The sequence below is a fragment of the Pleurodeles waltl genome, chromosome 4_2 (assembly GCF_031143425.1).
Source record: "Pleurodeles waltl isolate 20211129_DDA chromosome 4_2, aPleWal1.hap1.20221129, whole genome shotgun sequence".
Taxonomy (NCBI): Eukaryota; Metazoa; Chordata; class Amphibia; order Caudata; family Salamandridae; genus Pleurodeles; species Pleurodeles waltl.
Window position 1 is genome coordinate 115667280 of NC_090443.1, and position 13611 is coordinate 115680890.

General features: G+C 42.5%; 1 protein-coding gene across 1 annotated transcript; it reads left to right on the forward strand.

Annotated features, from left to right (window-relative positions):
* Nucleotides 1-381: 381 nt before the first annotated feature.
* LOC138292341 (chymotrypsin-like elastase family member 1) lies at nucleotides 382-13354 on the forward strand. Its single transcript, XM_069230891.1, has 8 exons — nucleotides 382-492; nucleotides 1073-1161; nucleotides 3011-3111; nucleotides 5028-5153; nucleotides 6756-6892; nucleotides 10875-11020; nucleotides 12210-12359; nucleotides 13195-13354. Exons 1-8 carry the CDS (start codon nucleotides 453-455, stop codon nucleotides 13210-13212), a joined length of 807 nt encoding a protein of 268 aa, XP_069086992.1. The 5' UTR covers nucleotides 382-452; the 3' UTR covers nucleotides 13213-13354.
* Nucleotides 13355-13611: the final 257 nt, after the last annotated feature.

The following is a 13611-nucleotide window of genomic DNA, read 5'->3' on the forward strand; positions in this document are numbered from 1 at the left end:
CAGAACCAGTAATCAGTTGCATAAGCATATCGGCTATTTGTTGAAGGAGAGTGTACAATGTATTAAAATGTGTGCCAGATACTTTTATAAAGTGTGATCCAGGATGATGTTATGATTACATATATATTTTTCAGGTCCTCTATTTTTTGTGCAGAGGGCTTTTTTTATTTCTTGATTCCATTACCATTTTGAAAATTTGCAGAGCCTTGATCGCACATAGGTGGACTTATTTTTTGTCTCGGTCTTGCTGTATTGAGTTTATCACTGAATTTAAAATTAGCCTTATCAAACTGTGCGTCACCTGGGACTTCTCCCAGAGATGCAGGTGCTGGGGTTCCACGTGAAACAAACCACAAGGGTAGGTGGGAGTTTTCACATTGACATGACTGGCTATAAAAAGGGCTACACAAGTTTGAGGTTTTAGAGCAGGCCTTCCCCACAGCTCAGTCAAAATGCTCAGGCTCCTGGCCCTCGCTGCCCTCGTCCTTTCAGGTGAGTGCATCCCTTAAACCCCACTTCTTGGCTTCGTACATCTTCTCTAGCTTACGTTAAATGTCCTAGTAAATTGTCTAACTAGATCAAATCTGTTTCCTAGACATTTTAATTTCTGGCTCAGAAAGAAGAGCACTTTTTACTGTGGGTCTACAGTATTTTTAAACCCCCCTTATGAAGGAATTTTATTTACGACGTGTTTGTACTTTGAAGGATTTTTTTTAGGTAGGCTTTGCTACCATTTGAACGTCTTTGATCCGAAGAAAACGTGGTTATGATGTTGAAGGAAGTGTAGATAACTTGAAGGTTTGTACCATTTGATCTGGTACCATAGTACACTGTGTCTATTGGACAGTTGGTGATAAAACATCGTAAAAATATTCCAGTATGTGGTAGTCTGGGCAGAAAATATACGCTCTCAGCTGGTAGTCTCTTGTTGGCACAGAATTTCTGAAAATGTTGCTGGTACCAGATCGTTGTTGTGAGCACAGTAATTATGGTTTTTCAACCATATCACGGTCATCCTTTGCATAGAGTGTTTCAAATACCAACCCACCCTGTTTCTCTCCTACCTTCACAGGACATTGCTTCGTAGCCAACTTTGAGGACAATGTCACTGTACGTGTTGTTGGAGGGTCCGAGGCCAAGAAGAACTCCTGGCCGACCCAGGTAAGTGCTGGACTGTCCGAGACTCTGTGAAGCTTTGAAGTGTTATCAATGAGTAATCCTAGCTGCACTGCTTTTAGTGTCTGTTTTAAATTAGGAATTTATGTCACAAACACAGGTGGTACACGCTCAAGAAAACAGCCACAAAGAAAGACAGAGGAACTAATAAGAACAGAGCTATCATGAGAAACCAAAGGCCCACAGACTAGGTTTTGGGAAGCTGCGGCACACCTGGGGGCGGGGAGTTGGGGGGGAGCGGATGAGATGTTTCAGCCTTGAAGGTATTGCAGAACAAAGACCTCAGGCATCCCCTCGACAGCGCGACCAGTTCTGTAGTTTCTGTTCCTTGTGGGACTCACAAACTTGCATTCATAACGGGGAATGCAAAACCACAAACACAGAGAGTGTAAAGAACGAACCTAGACTGCATCAACTAGTCACTGCCAACCTGTGACAAACTGAGAGCTCTGGGAGCAGAACTCATCCTCTCGCGTTATTAAAATTGAATAGGGGACTCAAGATTTGGGCTAAAAACTTAAGAACGGGCCACTCTTTGTGAAGATATCCCTCACTGTTAGATGGTGGTTTTGTCTTGAATCTGGGGACCTGAAGTTGTGTTACTCGTGTACCACATGAGCAGCACAAATATCTTGATTGTCCAAACACCATTCAGAAGCTGTCAAAGTTTTCTCCACTGTGCATTGTTTTGGTTCTTATTTTAGTAACACATTGTTCGATGCGCACATCTCATCTCTTATGAAACTATTTTGCTTGAGACCTGATGACGGTAAACAAAATGCACCATCAAATGACAATATAGCACCGTAGACGGGGGTGCTTCTTTTGAAGGTTATAGTGCTGGATAAAGCACTGCCCTTTGGGCCACAGAATGAATTAGACTGTGCCTCAAAGATGAAGCCCATTTCGTATTTTTGCTGTCCTTTACCCAGGGTTTTACAACTGTTAACTTCCCAATCTGCAGTTGTACGCACTAACCGTATGCAAAGGCGCATGATAAGGGAAAAGGAAATAATCAGCTCTCAATGCCCCAAAGCATCTGGGTGGTAAGGCTTATCTCTGCTCACCCCAATGGTGCACCCCCTGTCCCTGGCTGTATTAATCCATGCCCGGGTTACTTAGGAAGCCTAGAATGCAGGCATACAAGAGAAATGAATGCCTTCAGTCTAAGTTGCCAACTCACTGAAAATTAGATATAACAAGCATTGGCAAAGCCAATGGTGTTGGATGCCAGCATGTTGGCTTTGGTAATGTTTGTTTTGCCACGGTTTTTACAGTACCATGTTGTGGGAGCTGCCGGGTCCTAGTGAGTATGAAAATGGATATAGATGTGCCACTTGAGAAAGACTAGAATGCCATCACTCATTGTGAAATTAGTCAGTGATTGAAGTGGTCTGACCCACTGCCCCGTGCTGTATGCTGTAGTGGGCAGAATAAAAATGTGAATGACACAACAATAAGCCAGTAGAAGAAAAGGGCTGCGCGAAAGCCCCAATAAGTAAGCAATCAAAAAGTCTTGGTTAATGCCAGACCTACAAATGTGCTCAGCTGGAAAAAAGGCAAGCCAGACATTTGTACATTTTCAAAAGGCTACTACTATAGCTTGATGTAGGTGTGTATGCATTCACTTTGTGAACAACTGTGTTTTTAATTGGTGGCCGCGCCATCTTGATGTTTGCCAAACCGTGCACCAGCAGCCTTTTTTTGGCAAAACAAGACATAAAATGGCTTCGGCGAAGTGATTTGGGGCTGATTACACTTGCTTGTTTACAGTTTACAATTCTACCTGCTAATTCTAATGCATGTCACATGGATGATGGGTCTTTTCTCCTAGATCTCTCTCCAGTACAACTCTGGTGGTAGCTGGTATCACACCTGCGGTGGGACCCTGATCAGGAACAACTGGGTGATGACGGCTGCTCACTGCGTGGACAGGTAACCAATGGAGTTAAAGGAAACAAACATCCCTCTGTTTATGGCCACAAAGCCTGCGGTGGAATGGCTGGCAGATTGATTTAGAACATCTAGACTACGTCAATACACTTTAAAAAAGTGTCTTGTTGCTGGAAAGTCATGTTACATAGTGACAGGATAGGAAGAAAGAAAGGCTCAGCCGCTCTTTGAAGGCCTTACAATACCCTTACTTAAACACACGAGCATTGCAAAGGTTTGGGAATGCGAGATAGTCATTATAAAGACTGATTTGTTTTGACAGAGAATTCCACCATCCAGGTGGGCAAGTAAAACAAAATCCACACACACACATCATTAACTAAGAAATCTTGTAAACTGAGGGGACTCATTTACTAAACTTTGACACAACACAGGAGAGCAAGCAAAGTAACTACGCTGCATTGCATGAAAGGGCAAAAATGCTCCATATTTACAATGACGTGGAGCATTTCTGCATTTTGCAGGCACTGGCACACTGTGTGCAGCCTAGCGCCAAGACAGGCAACCTTGCACCACAGTGGAAGGGTCCCTGCATTACAGGATTGTTTTTATGCAGGAATGGACATCTCTCTGCACCAAAACAATCCTTAGAGGCATTTTCTGCAGCACACCTAGAAGGACGAAACAACAAGGACAAATAAAAATATTTCTAATTGTTACACCTCAGTTGGGAAGGTATAGCATTTTGACGCATTCCCAGATTTTCAAACCATTGTAAATCTGGGAATGCGCTAAAATCCATGGGTGGATACCTGGGAACGCCCATGCTCCACCCATGAAAAGCCTCCCAAATTGAAATATTGTGACATAGCACAAGCAGCTGCCTTGCCTTGCATTTCTTTATAAAGCCATGCAAGACCACCTAAATCATGTCTTGCATGTCTTTGTAAATATTTTTTGTCTCCTTGCGTGATGCAAGAACAACGCAAAGGCTTCATAAACATGGGCCCTGGTGATGTTTGTCGAAATACATATGTTGGAGTTAAGAGCTGCAAAAATGGGGTTTTCCTGGAGAAAACTAAGCAAAATAGTCATATCTGTGTTAGCAGTCTTTTCAGTTGTACTTCTCAAAATCAGCTGGCAAATCCAAATTTTGTGGGATGGTTTTTCAATGAAAAGGGTTTTTTTCTGTGTAAAAACAGTAAATTACCAACTTTTTGTACACCTTCACGACGTACAGCTATGATGACCTTCATCCAAATCTGCAGACAGAATTAAAACTTTACCCAACCACCAGAGCCGGCCCATTGGGTTAAGTCACTGTTTCATAAGAGCAAAGATGTGCGTTCTCTATGGAGAGGAAAAACATTTTATAATTTCCCAAATTTGACATGAATCATGACTTGGGTGGCTCTTGGGTCATCTGGGTTACAATGAGTAAGTAATCACAGCCTAGCCTCTTCTCCCTTCTGCCCCCGGTAGGCAAGGTTTTAACAACTACCAACAAAAGAGAAGCTGTTTCAGGTTTCGGCTGAAACAGCAAATAGGCCCAGGCACCAAAATAAAAGTGACCCCCCCCTATTAGTGAATTAGATAGGTTATTGGGGCAGTTTTCAACTTGTAAAAACACCCTTCTTAAGTGTTTTAAAAAGTATGAAAGTCTCCATAGACTTGAGCTTGCTGCAGGCAATATTTGTTTTATGCCACAGAATTAAACTTTAAAAAAATAACTCATCAAACCATGAAACAGGCCCATAAACAGCCAAAAAACACTGACTTGTTACACCGACCTTTTGGGAACTGTCTGATTGCCCTATAAACCAGTTCGATCCGGGGCTGCTTGATCTGGAAGACAACGTAGAGCGCAGCAAAGCTCCCACAGTAGTATCCAAGCTTGTAGCCATTTTCACTACCAGTGACTGCTTCTGACCCTGTTGCCTGCTTTTGCCTCTCTACAGTAACATGAACTTCCGCGTTGTTCTGGGGGACCACAACATTCAGGTGCATGAAGGCACAGAGCAGTACATCTCCGTCTCCAGGATCGTTAGGCACCCCAACTGGAACCGCAACAACGTTGCAGCTGGGTAAGGCATGCTAGTCTCTACTTGCATAACTTTTTGCTATAATTCCTTTTACTCACCAGGTCACTGCGATGTTGCATAAGCCCAGTCCTAATGGGTAACAAAGTGCAACCTATCTCATTTATCTTCATGAGGTAGGCCTATTTGTAACCCACTATGAATCACTAATTTGGGAATTAGGGCCAGATTTCACTTTGGTACAAAAGTAATAGCGATTACCAAATAGCTATTCACAAAAAAATGCTATTTGGTAATTGGTATTGCTAATGTTCATAAATCTAGATGTACAAAAATTAGCAAATGTTTTGCATCTTTTTCTTTAAAGGAAAACAGGATGTGTTTCAAAAGAAAAAAACAACATTAGGCAGTGGTCTGTGGAACCATTGCCTGCTCTTAAAAAAATATTTCTTCACTCTCAAAGGAGAAGACATCCCAAGATGACCCCTGCTCATTTGCAAATGGGTTGCCACCCACTTTTTAAAAATGTTTTGCGACTGCATTTTCATTGCAAAACATTAGTACATACAACTATGATTTGTTATTTGGGAGAGAAGCAATAAACACACACCACTTCCAAATACTGAATCATTTGTAGGTCGCAAACCCAAATTGAGATTTGGTAATGTGTTCCCGAAATGCAAGTTGGGTTTGATACATTACAAAAAGCCTTTACGCATTTGCATGTGGCACGATTCTATGAACTGGCTGATTGCGAATACAAAAAAGACTTATTACATTTGTCTCTTAGTGGATAAGGGCTGAAGGGATGAATATTGGCTGTGCCCAAAGGTTCAGTATTGAAATATTATTACAGAACTCCTTTGCTAGGGCAGTAGACTCACTAAGGCTCAAGAACTTAGCAGTTGCACCAACCAAAGTATGGACAAGGAGCAAGCGTTTGTTGTAAATTTTCCATTCCTTGGTCTTCAGTGTAAAAAAACTGCAGATGCAGCTTTGCAAGGACTTTCCAATTATTCCTCATTTAACTATTCAGATAGTGTTTCTTAGCAGTATGTGCTGGGCACATACTATATTTACTAGTTAGAGAAGAGTCATCGATTCATTAAGAGGCTGATCTAAATTTAGATGATCTATCCTCGTAACAGTGGATGGTGGGATTTGGTGGTACCTCTCCTCCTGCAGGTACAGCAACACGTTATTATTTAATGAGATGCTTCTGTGTTAGCTTTTCAGGGAAGAGGACAGGCTGTGTGAGCCAGGGTCAAACGTACATCATTTGCTCCAATGAGCAACTGCCCAGCTCCTGATTGCTTCCACACTGTATTTTAACTAGTAGGAAGAAATGCACAGTAGAGAGGGGGAAATGGCCATTATTCATGGACATCAATCACAGGTAACCAGTGGTAGCAGATGCTTTTCCTCTGATATGCCTGAAACTGTGATTCCTGCCACGGATCTCAGGGGTCATAAAAGTGCATTAGGAAGAGAAAGTAAATGTTCTGCGGCTTCCATTCTCAAGGAAGGCAAAATGTGTGATTAGATAGTGCCTCTTTCATGGATATGTTGTGAATTCTGCAGTGGAGAATTTGTGAGATACATTCGAGCTTTACTGCTTTGTTTACTAACTCGGGTGATCTTTTCTAGGTATGACATTGCTCTTCTGAAACTGTCCAGTAATGCTGCCCTTAACAGCTACGTGCAGCTTGGGCGCCTGCCTCCCGATGGACAGGTCCTGTCAAACAACTACCCCTGCACCATCACTGGCTGGGGTATGACAAGAAGTGAGTATCTCCAGCCACAAGTAGTTCATACAGTACCTCAGACTTAGGTACCTTTCAAATCAAAATCTTGGGGTGCTTGGTTAAGCTAGCATTTTAGGAAAAATTTGAAATGGGTAGAATCCCTCTTTCTGTATTCTCTGACAGGATGAAAATTCATTTAATTCTACATTCGATTTCTATACTTTTTAAAACTTGGTGCTCAGTCCTCCTATACTACAGAGCTATTCCAGGAACATATCTGGGACTTCAGCAATCATCAGTAGTTACAAGCCTAATTTTAATTGATTGAAGGTCAGCAAATTCCATTGGCTAAAACTTCAGCATCTTTCAGGCAATGTGATTAGCTGTCCAGGGACCAATCTGATTGACTCTTGCGTTCAGCCCAATCTTATAAGATGTTTGGCAACCAGTCAGAATGGTTGATGCCTTCAGAGGCCTTCCTCAATAGGCATTGCCATCCAGGTAGGCAGCAAAGGGTTCCACATGGGCCTGCTGGGCATTAAACATAGTGCCCTATCACAGCCTGTGCTCTAAAGTGAAGTTTTTCCATGTTTTCCATTTCCATTAATGTGGAAGTTGATACTGGATGTGGCAGAACCTCACAGGAATCCACAGACAGGGAAGAAGAACTTGTTCCACTCATCACTGCTAGAGAGCAAAAGAGTAGTCAGAAAAATAAATGTTCTCCCCTCCCCCATTTTGCCCATAGATCCAAGTCACCAAGCAAATGAAGCCTGACTGCAACTCCAAGGCTTCAGGAGGGATTGTTGGTGTTAGGAGGTTGTTCGTCTCTAAGAAGGTTTTTGGAAAACGTTCTAATAATGCCTTTTACAGCAAAATATAAATTTTAAAGAATTTGACCAAAAAGGATAATCTCTTCCAGGTGCTTCTGAAAGGGCACTCATTAAAAAATCCAAAACAATAAAGTGCTACCAATGTCCTGAGGCTTACCTTCACCACGGGTATTGGGGTGATCCTTACTTTCTTCTGCCCTTTGCTTTTTTCTTCTTTCCCCACCTTTTTCTTTTTCTAACCTCCACACTTTGTTTTGTTTCGGTCTCTCCAATTTTTACATTTCTGGTTCCACGTCCCCAACACTGTACGCTAGCTCGATTGCCGAACCCCACCTCGTACTAGTGGAGAAGTGTGGCTCAATGGTTAGAGCGGCAGACCCTGAAGCAGAGATCTGGCTCAAGACCAGGGTTCAAGTCCCGCTTCGGCAGGTCTTGGGCTCAATTCCCCTTGACCAGATAATTCTCGCCTTGGTGCCTAATCTAATTCATGGGTCCCACTCTGCAACTCTGGGCAATAGCTTGCTTAATCTCCACAACGGCCCCAACAGCGCTTGGATGCCTGGCTTCACCCTGGGGGTGCTCAGGAGTGGGCGCCTCACAGGGAAAAGCCAGGAGGGGTTCCATAGCGGTATGAGTACAGCGCCTTGAGACCCTAACGGGTGAGTAGTGCGCTATACAAGTGCTAATTTACATTTTACATTTTACCACTGTCATTTCCTTCTAATGAACTTTTTTTATAAGCTTCCCAATAAATAACATAAGCAAGAGCTCGGTAAAGCAGTAATTCACAATGATTCAGGCTTCTGGGCTACTAGACCGGTTCTCTAAGCCACTTCTGCAAAATTCGAACAGAAACTTTATGTCAAATAGGCCACATGTAAAATATTTGCAGCATTTTTCAGCCTACAGCCATACAGCTCTTCTCATGTCCCACTGACTGTACTGCAGTCACAGTTCGCTGCACTTTGAAGTGGCAGGTGGCAGCTGCCGCTGGTGTCCTGGGTAGGTGGTCTTGGCATCCCCAGTTGTTCCCACTAACCATAATATATTCACATCTGAGGATGGCCTAGGACGCCCTACAGATAAGGAGTGGCCTGTTTCCCCACCCTTCCCAAGTAGACAAACTTCTCGGCAGACCAACTGAGCTATTCAGCGAACTTCTGCATTTATATACTAATAGCGTTGCAGCTATGTTTGATAAATTTTTCCAGATTTTGAAAGTTTGTAACCAAGATAACACTCTAGCACAGAAAATGCAGGATGAGCTGGGATACAGGAACTGAATAGCTTGTACCCGATTATTGCACACCCTCATGGTATTTGACGCAAAGAAACTAGCTGAAGAGAAGCAGTCATTGAGGTCAGGCATAAACGCAGTTGTGATTTGCACCCCTCCTGCACCCACCTGATGCAACCAAATAGCCGACAGACCCTCGAGGAAGTGTCCATGACAGCCCTTAGTCTGCTTTTTCCTTTTCAGCGCTAAACAAAGAGTAGCTTTTACAAGGTCTCCTGATTCGCTATTAGCTCTTCATCAATTAACTGAAAAATTCATTCTTTCATGTTCAGCTCGTTCACCGCTAAGGACCTCATTACGGGTCTTGAAGTCAGTAGACCACCAGATTCCGAGTGCCTCATCACAACCCTGGTGGTCGGGTTGCCAGGGAACCGCCAGATCCACCAGGATCAGAGATCTCAGTAGTCTGGAGACGGCAGCGGTCCTAATCCACCCGAGCAGCGCTGCAAACGACACCTTTCTCTGCCAGCGGTTTTATGTCAGTACCACCGCCATGAAAAGGATGGCAGAGAATGGAGGGCCCCTGCACTGCCCATCCATGTGCAGTGCAGGGGCCACCCTTGCCAGCACCATCACAATGCTTTGCAGACAGTGAACATTAGGAGGGTGCTAGTGCACCCTGGATGCTACAGCATTGCCGCAGGCTTGATTACGAGCCAGAGGCAATGCTGTAGAAACTCAGTTTTCTGCCCGCTGACCTAGCGGGAAACTCTTAATGGGGCTGGTACGGTGGTAGCCTGTGTGGTGGTAACCTCCCATCGGAAGTTCGGCAGATGGTGAAAAACGTCTGCCGAACTCATAATGAGCCACTAAGTGTTACAGCCCAAAGGAGGACACTATTGTAACGAGCAGACATTGAAAAGGTTAAACCGTGGTCTTCCTGGTTGACCATGTACAAATCATGAATAACCTGGGCAGGCTAGCACCCCCTCCCCCCAACAAGCCACTGACTCTAACCATCACTGAGCCCGGCAATCGCACAGATTGCAACCATAGAAGGAACCCTGTGACCCCGATTTGTCTTACTTTAATGTTTTGTTCCCTTTTTACTATCCCCAACTCACACGTCTGCATCCATTTAATGTATATGTATTCAAGAAAGGCCACTAGAGAATGTAACAAACACCAAAGCCCTCGGACTCCTGCAACTATAAAAACTGCAGCCAAAGAGCAAATCGTGTTATGGTGATTCCGTTTTATTTCCCACTTTCCAATACTTAGCTCACACCTTCTCTATTCCTACACTGAAAGGCTGCAAGGTCAAAAGTATAAATATAATTGATTGGCAGGCTAATCTTTGTTTGCTCATGGGCATAAAATAGAGTCCTCTGACTCCATGGTTGTGCTGCTGTCGATCAACACCAGAAATTTCATGGTACAATGTCGAGGAGAGAATATCAAAGGACAGAATATTGAAAAGTAAGTGCATGTAAGGATGTATAGATTTAGTATTCCAAACTCCTCGTGTATGTATAATGAAGATATAAGCAGCACCTACCAAATTCATATTTTAAAATGTTTCAATACGTGGGAAAATTAACAGTTTTACATTTTTATTCATTTAATAAATAGAAAGTAAATCTATTTTGTAAAAAAATATATATCAATATGCAAACACGGAAGAGGGAAGTAGGATTACAATGCAACCATACTTCTGTGCCCTTGCCTTATTCTTGAAATTACACACGGTATCAGGTATGAAATCACCAGGGCATCAGTTTTAATCAGACAGAGTAGTAATCCGATCAGGAACACAGTTCTCCATCCCTCTGTCCTTCACTCTCTCCTATGTGTCTGTACATGCTGCAGAAGCCTCCAGTCACCAGCACTGAAAGTCTTGCTGAGAATAAATAAGGAAGCACCTGCAGCGTAATTGTGTCTTTTCTTGCAGCCAATGGCCAGGTGTCTGCCACCCTTCAGCAGGCTCCTCTTCCAGTCGTGGATCACAGGACCTGTACCTCTTCCTCCTACTGGGGTTCCACAGTCAAAAGCACCATGGTGTGTGCTGGCGGAGACGGTGTGCGCTCTGGATGCCAGGTCAGTACTGGTGCTTAGTCTAGCTAGACATCTTCTGCAAAACTGAGGTTCCAAGCAGGCAGCCACCTCCAGCCATCCAAAATATCATGTGTCACCTTTTAACAGATTCTTCTGTCAAATGATGTTGACACGTTTTGGCCCGTTAGCTGACTGGTGCTGATCTTATTTAACGCTTGCTCTCCAGCATACAGATCTTTATATCCCTATATCCATAACTATGATATGGCTTTTTCTTTCAATGTATTTCACATCACTGCTTTACCCACATCAAAACTATTAATATATTTAAAAAAAATGAATCCTTGATATATTGATATATTTATCACAAGATCAATTATATTTTCATTCCATAATTGACTACAGCAGAGGTTCCCAACCTGTCGTCCCGGGACCACTGAGGGTCCGCAAAGCCTTCTAAGGGGGTCCGCGAGAGCCTAGAAAATTAAAGAATATTAACAAATATTGACAAATTAGATCGCCAGCTTCCAGTAATGACTCAGGCTGGGGTCCCCTGATTCCAATGATGATTCAGTATGGGTCCCTGGGTTCCATTAATGTTATAGTGGGGGTCCAAAGAAATCAAAATGTTGGGAACCACTGGACTACAGTAAATAGTATCAGATTTTCATAATCCCGATCCTGGAAAACAAAATCGGTCTGTAATCTAAAGCCATAGGGATCATCCCAGTGTATTAGCTGACCGAAAGTAAGAAACGAGTAAGCACCCAGTTGAGTGAAATGAATATGTGCTTCTGCTCGGCTCGTAATTAGTTGGTGTAATCAGACTAAGGTGCACATTTGCTTCTTCTGCACAATACATAGAGAAAATGTAGGCTGTAAACCCATTTTGAGTTAGTTCTCAATAATCTCTGTTTCTTCTTGTTTTTTAATGAGAATACCAGCACATCTTCATTTGCGGGATGGTTTTCTTTTGATCACTGCTGAGTGAATATTATTTATTTGACCAGGCATTGCTCTCACAGAGCAACAGTGGAGCATGGGGGGCATTTTTCAAGAATGTCAAAGAAGCCAAAAAGAGTCACTTTCTCAATGCTAACCAATGGCATCATAGTGCCAGGATCTGTGATCTGCTTGTTAATTGGATATCACTGAACCTGAGCACTTAACAGGACCCTAGAATATTGTATCCTTCAACACTCATCATATTGTCAATGTACTTGCTTCCTAGGGAGATTCCGGAGGACCTCTTCACTGCCAAGTTAGTGGCGCTTACTATGTCCATGGAGTGACCAGCTTTGTGTCGGGCAGTGGATGCAACACATACCTGAAGCCAACAGTGTTCACCCGGGTGTCCGCTTACATATCCTGGATAGACAATGTGAGTGCATTGCAGAAGATACCTGTCAATGAGATAGTGTTGGCATTAAAGAACTAGTTCTGCATGCAAATGCAGCAATATGTGGACCGATGGTCAAGACGGTGGCTTTGAAACAAGAACACCTGAAGCTGAGTCCTGATTTTCTGTTCTTCTATCTATCTACTTGCATCTCTATTGTTTTCTTTTTCCATTCCAACAGCAAACCAATAGGTTATGACTTCAATGGAAAATATTATTTTGTTAAATTTCTACAGTTCCAAGATAAATTGACTTATATACAAAATGCTCTTAATTAAACACAATGAAATTAAAAAAGATAAAATTAAATACCTAAGCAAGGATTTATTCTCCTCAAAGTGACCAAAACAGTACATACTGCTCCATCTAAAGCATTTTTTGTATCAGAGGTCCCACAGTCGTCGTAAATTGGAACCATTTTTAATAACTCCTTACTTTAATTTTGTCATTAAGCTTTGTAAACCTTATTTTTCGAGTTAGTTTTCAACCATAACATCTGAACTGTTTACTTTTGTAAATTCCATGCAAAAGTTTGGCACTTTTGTTTTAAGAGTTTTTTCTAGCACTACATAGAGAAGTTTTCTCAGTGCTGGCTCTGATTGCATTTGAAAATTACAAACCTTAAAAGCTTTTTGTAGTTTAGAGTTCAACTTGGGGTAGACTGTTAGTGTGCTGACAATTTATTACTGCAGATTGGAGGATTATGGCTTCACTGGGCCAGTTATTGAGCTGTTCAGGCAAAAATGTGTGGGTCACTTGCAGCTATGCTTGATAGAAAAATAATTTAAAGACTAACAAACTTCTTCCTTTCTTCTAGGCCATAAGAACAAACTAAGCTCAATCAAAGTCAAAGAACATTGGGTGACGCCGCTGAAGATCTGTTTCGGATTGACAGGATGCTCCAACATCTTTGTTACACATTGTAATAATGAGATCTTGATAGTAATGAGCCATGATAATAAAGTGGCATATTCACACTGCTGCCTGCTCTCAGTCTTTGTCTGACACTCATGGTGCTTGTAATTGGTATAGCCCAGCAAAGTCGAACCTGGATACAGGAAGGTTAGATCAATGCTAGAAGCATACGATACCTTTACAATCAGTGAACATAAATGACACACACTTGGGCTTTCTCTGGGCTGTTTAGCATTATCCTTTGGTCTTCTCAAGTTCTGTGGGTACCTTGAGAAACTACCAATCAACCAGGCACATTGTTCAGTTGCTGCTGAGTTGA